At 40.0% G+C, this 14,154-nt stretch overlaps 2 protein-coding genes across 12 annotated transcripts in view; one reads left to right on the forward strand and one right to left on the reverse strand.

Annotated features, from left to right (window-relative positions):
• The window catches only part of RAPGEF2 (Rap guanine nucleotide exchange factor 2), a 264,705-nt gene that overhangs the window by 124,566 nt on the left and 125,985 nt on the right, over positions 1 to 14,154 (reverse strand). The window lies entirely within an intron of this gene.
• LOC105602816 (PAT complex subunit CCDC47-like) lies at positions 1,629 to 3,745 on the forward strand. The gene has a single exon (XM_042234396.2). It carries the CDS (start codon positions 1,819 to 1,821, stop codon positions 3,268 to 3,270), a length of 1,452 nt encoding a protein of 483 aa, XP_042090330.1. The 5' UTR covers positions 1,629 to 1,818; the 3' UTR covers positions 3,271 to 3,745.

Below are 14,154 nucleotides of genomic sequence, written 5' to 3' on the forward strand. Positions count from 1 at the left end.
TTTCAATTACAAAGTGACTTGAGTGGACATGCACTCTTAAAAGCCCTTTTTCTCCTGAAAACTGTACTAGTGACCTCAGACAGGGTAGCTTGCCTTATCTACGGAAATATCTACCTAACACTAGAGCAGATTCATTCTCTCTGACATAGATATATGCCAACTAGAGCCACAAGGAGTTCTAAGTAGTCATGACTTGTTCTGCTAACATACCACCTACCCCTGCCCATTCACTATTTCAAAAATTCTCTCTTCCTTCTAGCCAACAGTTTACTAACTTTAATTCTGGGGGGCAGGGGAGGAGAATGTGCAGTGAGGCATGTGGGATCTTAGCTCCCAATGATGAGGGATCAAACCTGTGCCCCCAGCAGTGGAAGCACAGAATTTTAACCACTGGACTGCCAGGGAAGTCACAGTAACCATGTTTAATAATCTACCTTTGAGAAAAATATGAGAAAATAACTCTACCAAAAAATTATTTTATCGAGCATTTTCCCCCCAGGTAAATTAGGTATTTGAGTGACTCCTATGAAAATTTCCATAGGAAATTCATAACTTTCTGGTGTCGTGGTAGTACAGAATGTTTCACATATTAGAACACAACTTGGGTTAGGGAAAATAGTTATGTTTGGGCTTTCCAGGTGGAGCTAGTGGTAAAGAACAGGCCTGCCAATGCAGGAGACTTACGAGACATGGGTTCGATCCCTGTGTAGGGAAGACCCCCTAGAGGAGGGCATGGCTACCCACTCCAGTATTCCTGCCTGGAGAATCCCATGGACAGAGGAACCTGGCAGGCTACAGTCCACAGGGTTGTGCAGAGTCAGAGACAACTAAAGTGACTAAGCTTGCTTGCTCGCTAGAGGAAGAAAACAGGTAAGTCAACATTCTCACTCTGTCAGCTTGTGACCTCCAGCAAACCAGCTTGACTACCCTCACAGTCTAAACTACACTCATTTCTAACGTTATCAGTCAGACTAGGCCATCACTTAAGTCATTTCCTGCTCCAAAATTCTGTTTCTATGGAAATCAAAGAGTCATACTTAGCGTATCTGAAAAACCCTTTTAAAATATTCACACATACACATTCTCATAAGCATACAAATATTAAAGTGCTTTTTTTAAGCTGAAAAAAATAGGAAAACTATAACTATTTTATCCTGTCATGTTATTTCACATGTAATTAAAATGACCTAAAATCGTAAATATTCTTCTCTTAGTTTAACAATTAAATACCACTAAAATTACAGAAAATCCTCAAAACACACAAAAATTTGCTTCTAGCTTTTGAAACTACTTACTTCCAATTTAATTTTTTTACAATGATGCTTATAATTTAATGATATACTACAAATTAAGAAATAATCTCAATGTGTTAGCAAAATATGTAGCAGGTTTCAAGCCATCATTGCCTGTGGGTAAAAACATATGCTGCATGCTTAAAGTTTATTACTAAATAAAACAACATTAAAATCCAAAGAAATTCATATGACTCTAAGCTTTTTTCCTATTTTATTAAATTATAGAACCAGACAAGCGTCACAAAAGTAATGATAGGGTTTCGCGCAGTCCCCAGGGCCGTGTCCCGGCCCCGTGCCGCGCACAGGCGCGGGCAGGCCTCACAAATTCTACGTAACGGCTGGCGGAGGCTACGTGAAGAGTGGCGCGGCGTGACTGAGCTGCCTGGTCAGGCTGTGTCCTAGAGGCGTCGTGGCAGTGAAGTCGCGTTGACCCTGCAGGCGGTGGCCGGGACCAGAGGCTAGCGGGATAGAGGCGGCGGCCGCAGGAGCAGCGGGCCGGGTTCTAGCCCCCAGTGCAGGTGCAATGAAAGGCTTCCATGCTTTCTGTGTCGTCCTTTTGATATTTGGGAGTGTCTCTGAAGCCAAGTTTGATGATTTTGAGGATGAGGAAGACATCGTAGAGTATGATGATAATGACTTTGCTGAATTTGAGGATGTTGCGGAAGATTCTGCCACTGAATCTCCTCAACGGGTGATCACCACTGAAGATGATGAAGATGAGACCACTGTGGAGTTGGAAGGGCAGGATGAAAGCCAAGAAGGAGACTTTGAAGATGCAGATACCCAGGAGGGAGATACCGAGAGTGAACCATATGATGATGAAGAATTTGAAGGTTATGAAGACAAACCAGATACTTCTTCTAGCAAAAGTAAAGACCCAATAACAATTGTTGATGTTCCTGCACACCTCCAGAACAGCTGGGAGAGTTATTATCTAGAGATTTTGATGGTGACTGGTCTGCTTGCCTACATCATGAATTATATCATCGGGAAGAATAAAAACAGTCGCCTTGCTCAGGCCTGGTTTAACACTCACAGGGAGCTTTTGGAGAGCAACTTTACCTTAGTAGGGGATGATGGAACCAACAAGGAAGCCACCAGCACAGGAAAGCTGAACCAGGAGAATGAGCACATTTACAACCTGTGGTGTTCTGGCCGGGTGTGCTGTGAGGGGATGCTTATCCAGCTGAGGTTCCTCAAGAAGCAGGACTTACTGAATGTCCTGGCCCGGATGATGAGGCCAGTGAGTGATCAAGTGCAAATAAAAGTAACTATGAATGATGAAGACATGGATACCTACGTGTTTGCTGTTGGTACTCGGAAAGCCTTGGTGCGACTACAGAAAGAGATGCAAGATCTGAGTGAGTTTTGTAGTGACAAACCCAAGTCAGGAGCGAAGTATGGACTGCCTGACTCCTTGGCCATCCTGTCAGAGATGGGAGAAGTCACAGATGGAATGATGGACACAAAGATGCTTCACTTTCTTACACACTATGCTGACAAGATTGAATCCATTCATTTTTCAGACCAGTTCTCTGGTCCAAAAATTCTGCAAGAGGAGGGTCAGCCTTTAAAGCTGCCTGATACTAAGAGGACACTATTGTTTACATTTAATGTGCCTGGCTCAGGTAACACTTACCCAAAGGATATGGAGGCTTTACTACCTCTGATGAACATGGTGATTTATTCTACTGATAAAGCCAAAAAGTTCCGACTCAACAGAGAAGGCAAACAAAAAGCAGACAAGAACCGAGCTCGAGTGGAGGAGAACTTCTTGAAGCTGACACACGTGCAGAGGCAGGAAGCAGCCCAGTCCCGGTGGGAGGAGAAGAAAAGGGCCGAGAAGGAGCGAATCATGAATGAGGAGGATCCCGAGAAGCAGCGCAGGCTGGAGGAAGCTGCTTTGAGGTGTGAGCAAAAGAAATTGGAGAAGAAGCAAATGAAGATGAAACAAATCAAAGTGAAAGCCATGTAATAGCCATCCCAGAGAGCTAAGTCCTAATGCCACCTTTAAGTTCAAAATTCACAGGAAACAAAAGCTACCAGTTCATTTCTCATCTTAAAGTTTCCCAGTGACTGAGAGTTTCTTTATTTCATCACCTGTTCTGTTTTGGCTTAGAGTTTTACAGAGGTTATAGATACATTGGAAGGAGTCTGTTTCACTCATTTTCTTCCAGATAATCAAATTATTTTGATTATTTTATAAAAGGAATGATATATGAAATCTGTAGTTTTAAAACATTTTAAAATTACAACATGAATCATCAGTACTTTTAGTGCTTGAGATTTGAAGAAATATCATGAAATTTATAGATATATCATTAGATTGTTGCTTTTTTGTTTAAGCTAGGCAGTTGAAATGGCAATGAAGATTGACTATAAACCACAATTCCACAAATAACAATTGGAATTACACAATAAACATTTCTTGGTGTTAAAAAAAAAAAAAAGTAATGATAGAGTGGTTTTCTTTTTTTTAAATTTCATATAGTAAACTTAGAACTGGGCTTCCCTGGAGGCTTAGTGGTAAAGAATCTGCCTGCCAAAGCAGGATCCCTGATCAGGAAGATCCCACGTGCCATGGAGTATCTCAGTACGCCCATGCGCCACCACTATGGAACCTGTGCTCTAGAGCTCAGGAACCACAGCTGCTGAGCCCATGTGCTGCAGCTACTGAAGCCCGCATGCCCTAGAGCCCACGCTCTGCAACAAGAGAAGCTGCCGCAATGAGAAGCCCGCACACGCACCCACAGAGTGCCCCCACTCTCTGCAACCAGAGAAAGTCTATGCAGCAACAAAGACCCAGTACAGCCAAAAATATAAATTATTTTTTTTTAACTGCTAGAACTGAGTTGCTTATAAATTTTAGCAAAAAAAAGTAGTAACATTCGTATGAATCAACTACATGGTATTTATTTTATGGTATTTCTTACACCTCCAACTCCCTACTTCAGAATTAAGGCTGTTAATCCTCTTACCAATCAGCTACTAGTTCAACAGAACTTTATGGCTGAGGTGACATTCACATATTTAGTTGCACTAACACTATTACTTCGGGGAAGGCGATGGCACTCACTCCAGTACTCTTGCCTGGAAAATCCCATGGGTGGAGTAGCATGGTAGGCTGCAGTCCATGGGGTCACGAAGAGTCGGACACGACTGAGCGACTTCACTTTCAGTTTTCACTTCCATGCTTTGGAGAAGGAAATGGAAACCCACTCCAGTGTTCTTGCCTGGAGAATCCCAGGGACGAGGGAGCCTGGTGGGCTGTCTATGGGGTCGCACAGAGTCAGACACGACTGAAATGACTTAGCAGCAGCAGCAGCACTATTACTTAAGGGATGAAAAGTCTGCATCCCCTAAAACGTGCTACCAAAAAAAAAAACACATTTCTACACCTTTTACAAAGTGAGCTGTGCTAAAACCTAACGAAACTCTTTTGGAGCCACGAAAGACTCAAGTTCTACTGACTGTCACAAAGATGTAAACCATAGGAGAAATAATAGACTCCCGTCAGATTAATTCTTTGACTACATTGAGGGGGAAAAGGCAAATACACAGAGAACACACTCTACCAAGGGAGAATAAATTACATCACTTATCCAAAAATTTATTGTTTCAAACACAGTCAAGAACCCAAAAGGAAAGAGTGGCCTCAAAACAGACAAAGCATAGGGAATTCCCTGGTTGTCCAGTGGTTAAGACTCTGGGCTTTCATTACTGAGGGTGCAGGTTAGGTCCCTGGTTGGAGAGCTACAATCCCACAAGCTGAGTAATGTAGCAAAAAAACAAAACAAAACAAAACAAAACAAAAAAAACAGGGAGAGAGAGAGACAGGTATAGTTCATGAATTCATTCACTGGGCTAATGCAAGGCCTTTTGACTCCACTGCAGAGAAGAGTTACTCTTAGCTTACAATCCCGAAGCTATAAGGTAGGAATGAAATATGTCAGCTACAAACCATTAAGCCACAAAATACTTCTGCTTCTAGTATCTGATTCTTTGACTCAAAAAATATATGAACAGAAGAAAGTAAACACCATTATTTACTAAGTTTTGATCAAGTTTTATACAAAAAAACTTTTAAAAATATGATACTGGAAAACTTGAGTATAGACTTTAAAAAAAGGCGGGGGGGGGGGGGGGGGGGGGGGGTGGGGGAATTCCCTGGTGGTCCAGTGGTTGGGACTCTTGTGTTTTCCAGGCCCTGGTTTGATCCCTGTCAAGGAACTAAGATCCTGCAAGCCACATGGCACAGCCAAAAAAAAACAGAAAAAAGAAAACCAGATAGAGACATATAGGAGACACTAAGATAGATTCATTTAAATATTTAGATGATTTAGTAGAAAGAATTGGATAGAATCTTCAGGTTTACAAATGACACAGACATTTAGATAGTACAGCACAAAAACAAAGCTAGTAAGAATAAAGTGCAAGACATTTTTATAAAGTTTTATGTGCAGCAAGGACCCAATCTGCACAAGGAAATACTCTCTGTGGAAAGTGATCAAATGTATGTAAGACCAAACAACAAAGGGTTCTCAGGTTTCAGTTAGAAGTCAAATGAAAACTAGAAGTCTTTCAAGTCATTAGCACAGCAAACTGCATACATGATATATAACAAATAGTAAACGAAGATACACCTCAAAAGGAAAGACACACTAGGAAAAATAAAACCTGAAAATTACCATACATACCATCATAGAAAACCACATAAATCTACAATAGAGCACCGGGCTATCTAAGGGGAAAACCACAGAGCTGAAAAGTTTCCAGTGAAAAATTTAAGGACAACCAAAGGGATTCCTGTAAAGCCAGAGACATAAATTAAAAGAATATTTCATTCAGTCTTATTAACAGCAGCTGAAAGTTGGTATTATTTAGATTGCTAAAATAATGACTTAAGGAAATTTAGAAATGATACAGATTAAATAAGAATTTGGTTAATTTTAAAAGTTCAGCTATAATCCCTGGCTTCCCTGGTGGCTCAAATGGCAAGAATCATCCTGCAATGTGGGAGACTTGGGTTCAATCCCTGGGTTGGGAGGATCTCCTGGAGAATGGAACGGCTACCAACTCCAGTATTCTTGCCTGGAGAATTCCATGGATAGAGGAGCCTGGTGGGCTACAGTCCATGGGTGCACAGAGTCAGACACAACTGAGTGACTTGCACTTCACTTCACTTCACGATCTCTGAGGGCTTTAAGGAAAGTCAGAAACAGAAAGACTGTTCCAAAGTCATTTGACTAAATTCTCCTCCACATTTTCCTTGGTGTGACTGTCAGAAATGAAGTTACTCCTATCAACTGCAATCTTTTTTGTTTTTAAGTCTTATAATTAAGGCTTTCTTAAATGAACAATGCAAAGAAACAGAGGAAAACAATAGAATGAGAAAGACTAGCAACAGCTTCAAAAAAATTGGAGATACCAAGGGTAACATTTCTTGCAAGGATGGGCTCCATAAAAGGCAAAAATGACCTAACAGAAGAAGAGATTAAAAAGAGGTGGCACGAATACACAAAAGAGCTATACTAAAAAGGTCTAAATGAGCCAGATAACCACAATAATGTGGTCACTCAACTAGAGTCAGACATCCTGGAGTGTGAAGTCAAGTGGGCCTTGGAAGCATTACTATGAACACAGCTAGTGGAGGTGATGAACTTCCAACTGAGCTATTTCAAATCCTAAAAGATGGTGCTGTTATAGTGCTGCACTTAATATGCCAGCAAATTTGGAAAACAGGCATGGCCACAAAGGCCTGAAAAAGGTCAGTTTTCATTCCAATCCCAAAGAAGGGCAATGCCAAAGAATGTTCAAACTACCATACAGTTGCGCTCATTTCACGTTAGCATGGTTAGGCTCAAAATCCTTTGAGTTATACTTCAATAGTACGTGAACCAACAACTTCCAGATGTACAAACTGGGTTTAGAAAAGGCAGAGGAACCAGAGATCAAATTGCCAACATTTGTTGGATAATGGAGAAAGAAAGGGAATTCCAGAAAAAAACATGTACATCTGCTTCACTGACTATACTAAAGCCTTTGACGGTGTGGAAAATTCTTAAAGAGACAGGAGTACCAGACCACCTTACCTGTCTCCTGAGGAACCTGTATGCAGGTCAAGAAGCAACAGCTAAAACCAGACATGGAACAGTGGACCGATTCAAAATTGGTAAACGAATACAACAAGGCTGTATAATGTCACCCAGCTTATTTAACTTACATGAGGAATCCATCATGTGAAATGCCAAGCTGGATGACTCACAAGCTAGAATCAAGATTGCCATGGGAAATATCAACTACCTCAGATATGCAGATGATACCACCCTAGCGACAGAAAGTGAAGAGGAACTAAGACATAGTAAGCCCTTACTGACTTGGAATCAGTTAGCTGTGTGATCTTGGGCAAGTCACTTCATCTCTCCGGGCATCTGGATAAGTATATTAAATAATAATGAAGAGTGAAAAAGCTGCCTTGAAACTCAACATTCAAAACACTAAGAACATGGCATCTGGTACCATCCCTTCACGGGGAACAGAAGGGGGAAAAGTGGGAACAGAGACAGATTTTATTTTCCTGGGCTCCAAAACCACTACAGACAGTGACTGCAGCCATGAAATTAAAAGACACTTGCTCCTTGGAAGCAAAGCTATGACAAACCTAGACAGCACATTAAAAAGCAGAGACATCACTTTGCTGACAAAAGTCTGTATAGTTAAAGCTATGGATTTTCCAGTAGTCTTGTACAGGCGTGAGAGTTGGACCATAAAGAAGGCTGAGCACCGAAGAATTGATGCTTTCAAAATGTGGTACTGGAGAAGACTCTTGAGAGTCCCTTGGACTGCAAGGAGATCAAACCAGTCAATCCTAAAGGAAATCAACCCTGAATATTCATTGGAAGGATTCATGCTGAAGAAGCTCCAATACTTTGGCCATCTGATGCAAAGAGCCAACTCATTAGAAAAGAGACTGATGCTGGGAAAGACTGAAGGCAAAAGATGGAGGCAATGGAGGATGAGATGGTTAGATATCTTTACCAATTCAACGGACATGACTTTGAGAAAACTCTGGGAGATAGTGGAGGACAGAGGAGCCTGGTATGCTGCAGTCTATGGGGTTGCAAAGAGTTGGACATGACTTAGGAACTGAACAATAAAGAGACTACACAAAGTGGCCTACAAATTCAATGGAATCCCCATCAAAATCCTCCCCAAAATATTTTTTTTGCAGAAATGGAAAAAGCAATCTTTACATTCATACAAAAATGCAAGAGGCCCTAATTAGCCAAAACAATCTTGAAAAGCAACAAAGTCAGAGAAAGTATGCTTTTGATTTCAAAACTTACTACAAAGCTGCAAACTACTGGCTTAAGTAGTACACTGAAACAATGAACCTGGACCCCTACAACTCATGACATACAAAATTAAACTAAAAATGGAACACTGACTAAGTAAGAATGCCAAAAATGATAAAACTCTAAGGGGGGAAAAAAAAAGGATGAGTCTTCATTACCTTGGATTTGACAATGGACTCAGATATCATATCAAAAGCATCAGCAGCAAAAGGAAAATTAAATAAATTGAACTTCATCAACATTAAAAACTTTGGTGCAAAGGACATTATCAAGAAATGAATAAGACAATCTACAAAATAGGAGAAGATATTTGTAAAGCATATATCTGAGAAGGGTTTAAGATCCAGAGTACATAATTCCTACAACTCAACAACAAAAAGACAACCCAATTAAAAAATAGGCAAAGGACTTGAATAGACTTTTCTCCAAATGGCTGACAAGCACATGAAAAGTTGCTCAACATCCTTAGTTATTAGAAAAAAGTAAATCAAAAACACAAGGAGCTACTCACAAGTTGTCCACTCTCCCTCCCCAACTGTAGTGTACTACAGCTTAATAAATCTTGGCTATGCTTTCTACAGAAAAATAAATAAAAGCACAAAACAGGCTTCCCTGATGGTCTAGCAGTTAAGAATATACCTGCGAATGCAGGGGACACAGGATCAATCCCTGATCTGGGAAGATTCAACATGCCTCCAGCAACAAAGCTCCTGAAGCCCATGCGCCTAGAGCCCATGCTCAGCAACAGGAGAAATCACTGCAATGAGAAGCCGGACACCCAAACAAAGAGCAGCTCCCACTTGCAGCAACTAGACAAAGCCCCAGCACAGCAACAAAGACTCCGACAGCCAAAACTAAACAAATCTTACACACACACACACACCACACACAAAACAAAAACTCACAATGAGATACCATTTCACATCTGATACTGCATGTGAATGAGATACTAGAATGGCTATAATAGTAATTTTTTAAAAATATAGCAAGTGTCGAAGAGAAACTGGAACCTTTGTGGAAATGTAAAATGGTGCCATAACTGTGAAAAAGAGTTTGGGAGTTCCTCCAAAAGTTACACATAGAATTAACAGAAGACCCAGCAATTCCACTCCTGGATAAACATCCAAAAATATTAAAAATACGGACCCAAACATTTGTACACCAGTTTTCACTGCAGCACTCTTTGCAATAACAAAAGGTGAAAAACGCCACAAATGTCCATCAACAGATGAGTGGATAAACAGATGTGATATATACAGACAATGGAATATTATCCAGCTATAAAAAGGATTAAAGAGCTCATAAGTGTTACAACATGGATAAGACTTGAAAGCATTAGCTAAGTGCCACACCCAGTCACAAAATGACAAATATTGTATAAGAGCCCACCTACATGAAATATCTAGGATAGGCAAATTCATAAAGACAGAAAGTAAAGGAGGTTTCCAGGTGTTAGGGCAATGCCTAACAGTTACAAAGTTTCTGTTTGGAGCTATGGAACATAAGTTTTGGAGACAAGTATCGGTAATTAATTGCACAATACTGTGATTGTAAGTAACACTATTTAAATGATTAAAATGACACATTTTATGTGATACACATGAGCATATCCACAATTTCTTTAAAAATGTATTTTCAGAGAAACTTATCAAGACTTTTGTTTGTTTTAGGGGTTTTGAGTTTTTCAGCAAAATTCAGGACTTCAATAAAAAAAAGTAGTAACTCCACTTTGCCCAAAAAAGAACCCATGTTGGGGGCAAAGGAAGTTAAGTTTGATGACTGAACTACACCACTGATTAACTTGGAATCAATCTCTTTTCTATACTAAGTCTGCAATTAAGTGATAGAGGTATGGGTGAAAGAACTAGGAAGATATGAAGACATGGTAAACAAAGGTTAATAAAATATTTGAAATCTTTTTTAAATTTTTAAATTTTATTTTATTTTTTATTTTACTTCAAATCTTTCCCCCCTCCCACCTCCCTCCCCATCCCATCCCTCTGGGTCATCCCCGTGTACCAGCCCCAAGCACCCTGTCTCAAGCATCGAACCTGGACTGGCAATCCATTTCATATACGATAATATACATGTTTCAATGCCATTCTCCCAAATCATCCCACCCTCTCCCTCTCCCACAGAGTCCAAAAGACTGTTCTATATATCTGGGTCCCTTTTGCTGTCTCACATATAGGGTTATCGTTACCATCTTTCTAATTCCATATATATGCATTAATATACTGTATTGGTGTTTTCCTTCCTAGCTTACTTCACTCTGTATAATAAGCTCCAGTTTCATCTACCTCATTAGAACTGATTCAAATGTATTCTTTTTAATGGCTGAGTAATACTCCATTGTGTATATGTACCACAGCTTTCTTATCCATTCATCTGCTGATGGACATCTAGGTTGCTTCCACGTCCTGGCTATTATAAACAGTGCTGTGATGAACACTGAGGTACACGTGACTCTTTCAATTCTGGTTTCCTTGGTGTGTACGCCCAGCAGTGGGATTGCTGGGTCATATGGCAGTTCTAGTTCAAGTTTTTTAAGGAATCTCCACACTGTTCTCCATAGTGGCTGTACAAGTTTGCATTCCCACCAACAGTATAAGAAGGTTCCCTTTTCTCCATACCCTCTCCAGCATTTATTGTTTGTAGACTTTTGGACTGCAGCCATTCTGACTGGCGTGAGATGGTACCTCATTGTGGTTTTGATTTGCATTTATCTGATAATGAGTGATGTTGAGCATCTTTTCGTGTGTTTGTTAGCCATCTGGATGTCTTCTTTGGAGAAATGCCTGTTTAGTTCTTTGGCCCATTTTTTGATTGGGTCATTTATTTTTCTGGAATTGAGCTGCAGGAGTTGCTTGTATGTTTTTGAGATTAATTATTTGTCTGTTGCTTCATTTGCTATTATTTTCTCTCATTCTGAAGGCTGTCTTTTCACCTTGCTTATAGTTTCCTTGCTTATAGTTTTTATTTTATATTGGAGTGTACTTGATTAACAATATTGTGTTAGTCAGGTGTGCAGCCAAACGTTTCAGTTACACTTACACATTTCCCTACTCTTTTTCAAATTCTTTTCTCATTTAGGTTATTACAAAATACTGACCAGAGTTCCCTGTGCTACACGGTAGGTTCGTCTTGTTTATCCATTTAATATATGTGCTCAGTCATTCAGTCATGTCTGACTCTTTGTGACCCCGTGGACTGTAGCTCACCAGGCTCCTCTGTCCATGGAATTTTCCAGGCAAGAATACTGGAATGGTTGCCACTTCCTACTCCAGGGGATCTTTCCAGCTCAGGGATCAAACTCTTGTCTCTGTGTCTCCTGCATTGCAGGCGGATTCTTTACCACCAGCACCACCCGGGAAGTCCAATTTTACATGTAATAGTGTGTATATATTCAGCCCCAAATTCCCAATTTATCTTCCATCCTTCATCCCTGGTAACCTGAAGTCAGTTCTGAAGAGTCAATTATACCGACATTTTCTTTCACCCAGAATTATTCCATTTTTATTTTACTCCTGGTCATAAATTAGAGGGTATCCCCATTGTGCCAGCCCAGTCTTCATATACATATGGACAAAGTGGGAGAAAGAGAAAGATGCTCACTCAGGTACAATTCTGCCTCCTATCTGTCTTCCAAAAACTTACTGGACACAAACCACATAATCAGTATTGTTCAGCTGCCAAGTCATGTTCAACTCTTTGCAGTCCCATAGACTGCAGCACACCAGGCTTCCCTGTCTTTCACTACCTCGCAGAGTTTGCTCAAACTCATAAACTATGCAATCAACACAGAGGTTACAAGAAACTCACTAAATGTCACCCCTATTCTTAGTTTATAATCTATGGAAGATGAGTACACAAGAGGTTGGTGATAACAGGCAGAACAGCGAACTATGAGTTCTATAAAAAGGTCATATTTGCTGACTACAATGCATCTCAAAACCAAAATGGATTTCTTGAATGTCCAAGTTGAGGAAAAAACTTAGAAAATCAAACACTACAGGGTCTCCTGGCCTTTTTTTCCCCTTCAGTTTCACACATGAAGGTATGCCAGAATCCAATGTGCTCCATCAAAGGCCCTCAAACACTGTGTGACTTAGAAAAAGGCCCCAAGGAGTTTTAATATGTATGACCCACCATCCTACTCTGCTCATGAGAAATGTTCAATTTTCATTCCATAAGTGGAATGAAAGCCAACCTACCTCAGAATAGGTTAAAAGAGATGCCCCAAATCACCATCAGGCTTCATGGCATGGTTCTGTGATCCCACACTGACCTCACCCTTTCCCACACTTTCTTCAACAGCCTTTTTCCACACTCAAAAATATAAAAACTCTGGTCCTTGCTAAGCTTGACATGTATGAGCAATAACTCCCAGACATCCTCAGGAATACTGCTACAGGGCATCACATTTACCTGTAAAGCATAAATGCAACAGCAAGCGGGAAACCAAGCTCTGTGGAAAGGTGGATTCTCAGAGGTTGGCTCACTCACTGGGTCGTTGAGTGAAAAAGACAAATCAGCTTTTGCAATTCAGAAAGCAATTCAAATTCCGCAAAATTACAAATGACATCAAGTGTTTGAGGGTTACCCTGGGAGAGTCAAAAGTTTGAAAGTCAAATCTATAAAAACCAGGCCTCCTCAGGCAGCTGCTGCCAGAAATTCAACTACTAACACATCTGCTTCTTTGAAATGGCACTCATAATATGACGTTCCAAGGTAAACAAAGATATTTTTAAAATTTAAGCTCCTTAATTTTTAAAGTGACATAGCTGTTTTTAAACTCTGAATTTAAATTCTTTAAAAAATTGTCTTCTGGCAACTTCAGCCTTTCTATGTACACATGCATTTGTGTATGAGACACAAATATTTATTTAACCATCTTTCAAAAAGAGAAGTAGGTAACAGTTATCAATAAGACTTGGTCTGAATAGTTAAAAACCTGTTAGCTCTTTCTACACTTGATGCCAGCCTTTCACAAAAGTCCAGAAAGTTAGAAAGAGATAAGGAGAAACAGAGAAGTAGGGCATTTGTGTTGTAAGAACCCCATTAGGCTTCTGAGTCTACATAGTGTGAACATTTAATTACTATAGTCTCTAAATCCTTCTAAATTGTTCTGTCCAAGGGCAGCATATAGCCTGGCTTTCAACTATTAATCTCAATGTAATTTCAGAACGTCCTGATAATCTTAGACTAAACCCCCAAAGATGACAACCAGAAGTGATGCAGACTCACTTTAGGCCAACCTATTGGTTCTCTGTGATATTTCTTTTTTAAGAAGTTAAACTCACAAAAAATGATTAATGAAAAGACTACCTGCAGCATAACGAACACAATACACCTAAATGTTCACAGTCCTCAGCAACACGAATTGAAGAATGGGTGTTCCAAAAACAGTTTCACAATCCAGATTTTCATTCCCATTAAGCTTTCTTTTTCCTTACAGAACCAAAAATTAAAATATACGCAGACAAAAAATTTACTAAATGTAG

The sequence above is a fragment of the Ovis aries genome, chromosome 17, assembly GCF_016772045.2.
Source record: "Ovis aries strain OAR_USU_Benz2616 breed Rambouillet chromosome 17, ARS-UI_Ramb_v3.0, whole genome shotgun sequence".
Lineage (NCBI taxonomy): Eukaryota > Metazoa > Chordata > Mammalia > Artiodactyla > Bovidae > Ovis > Ovis aries.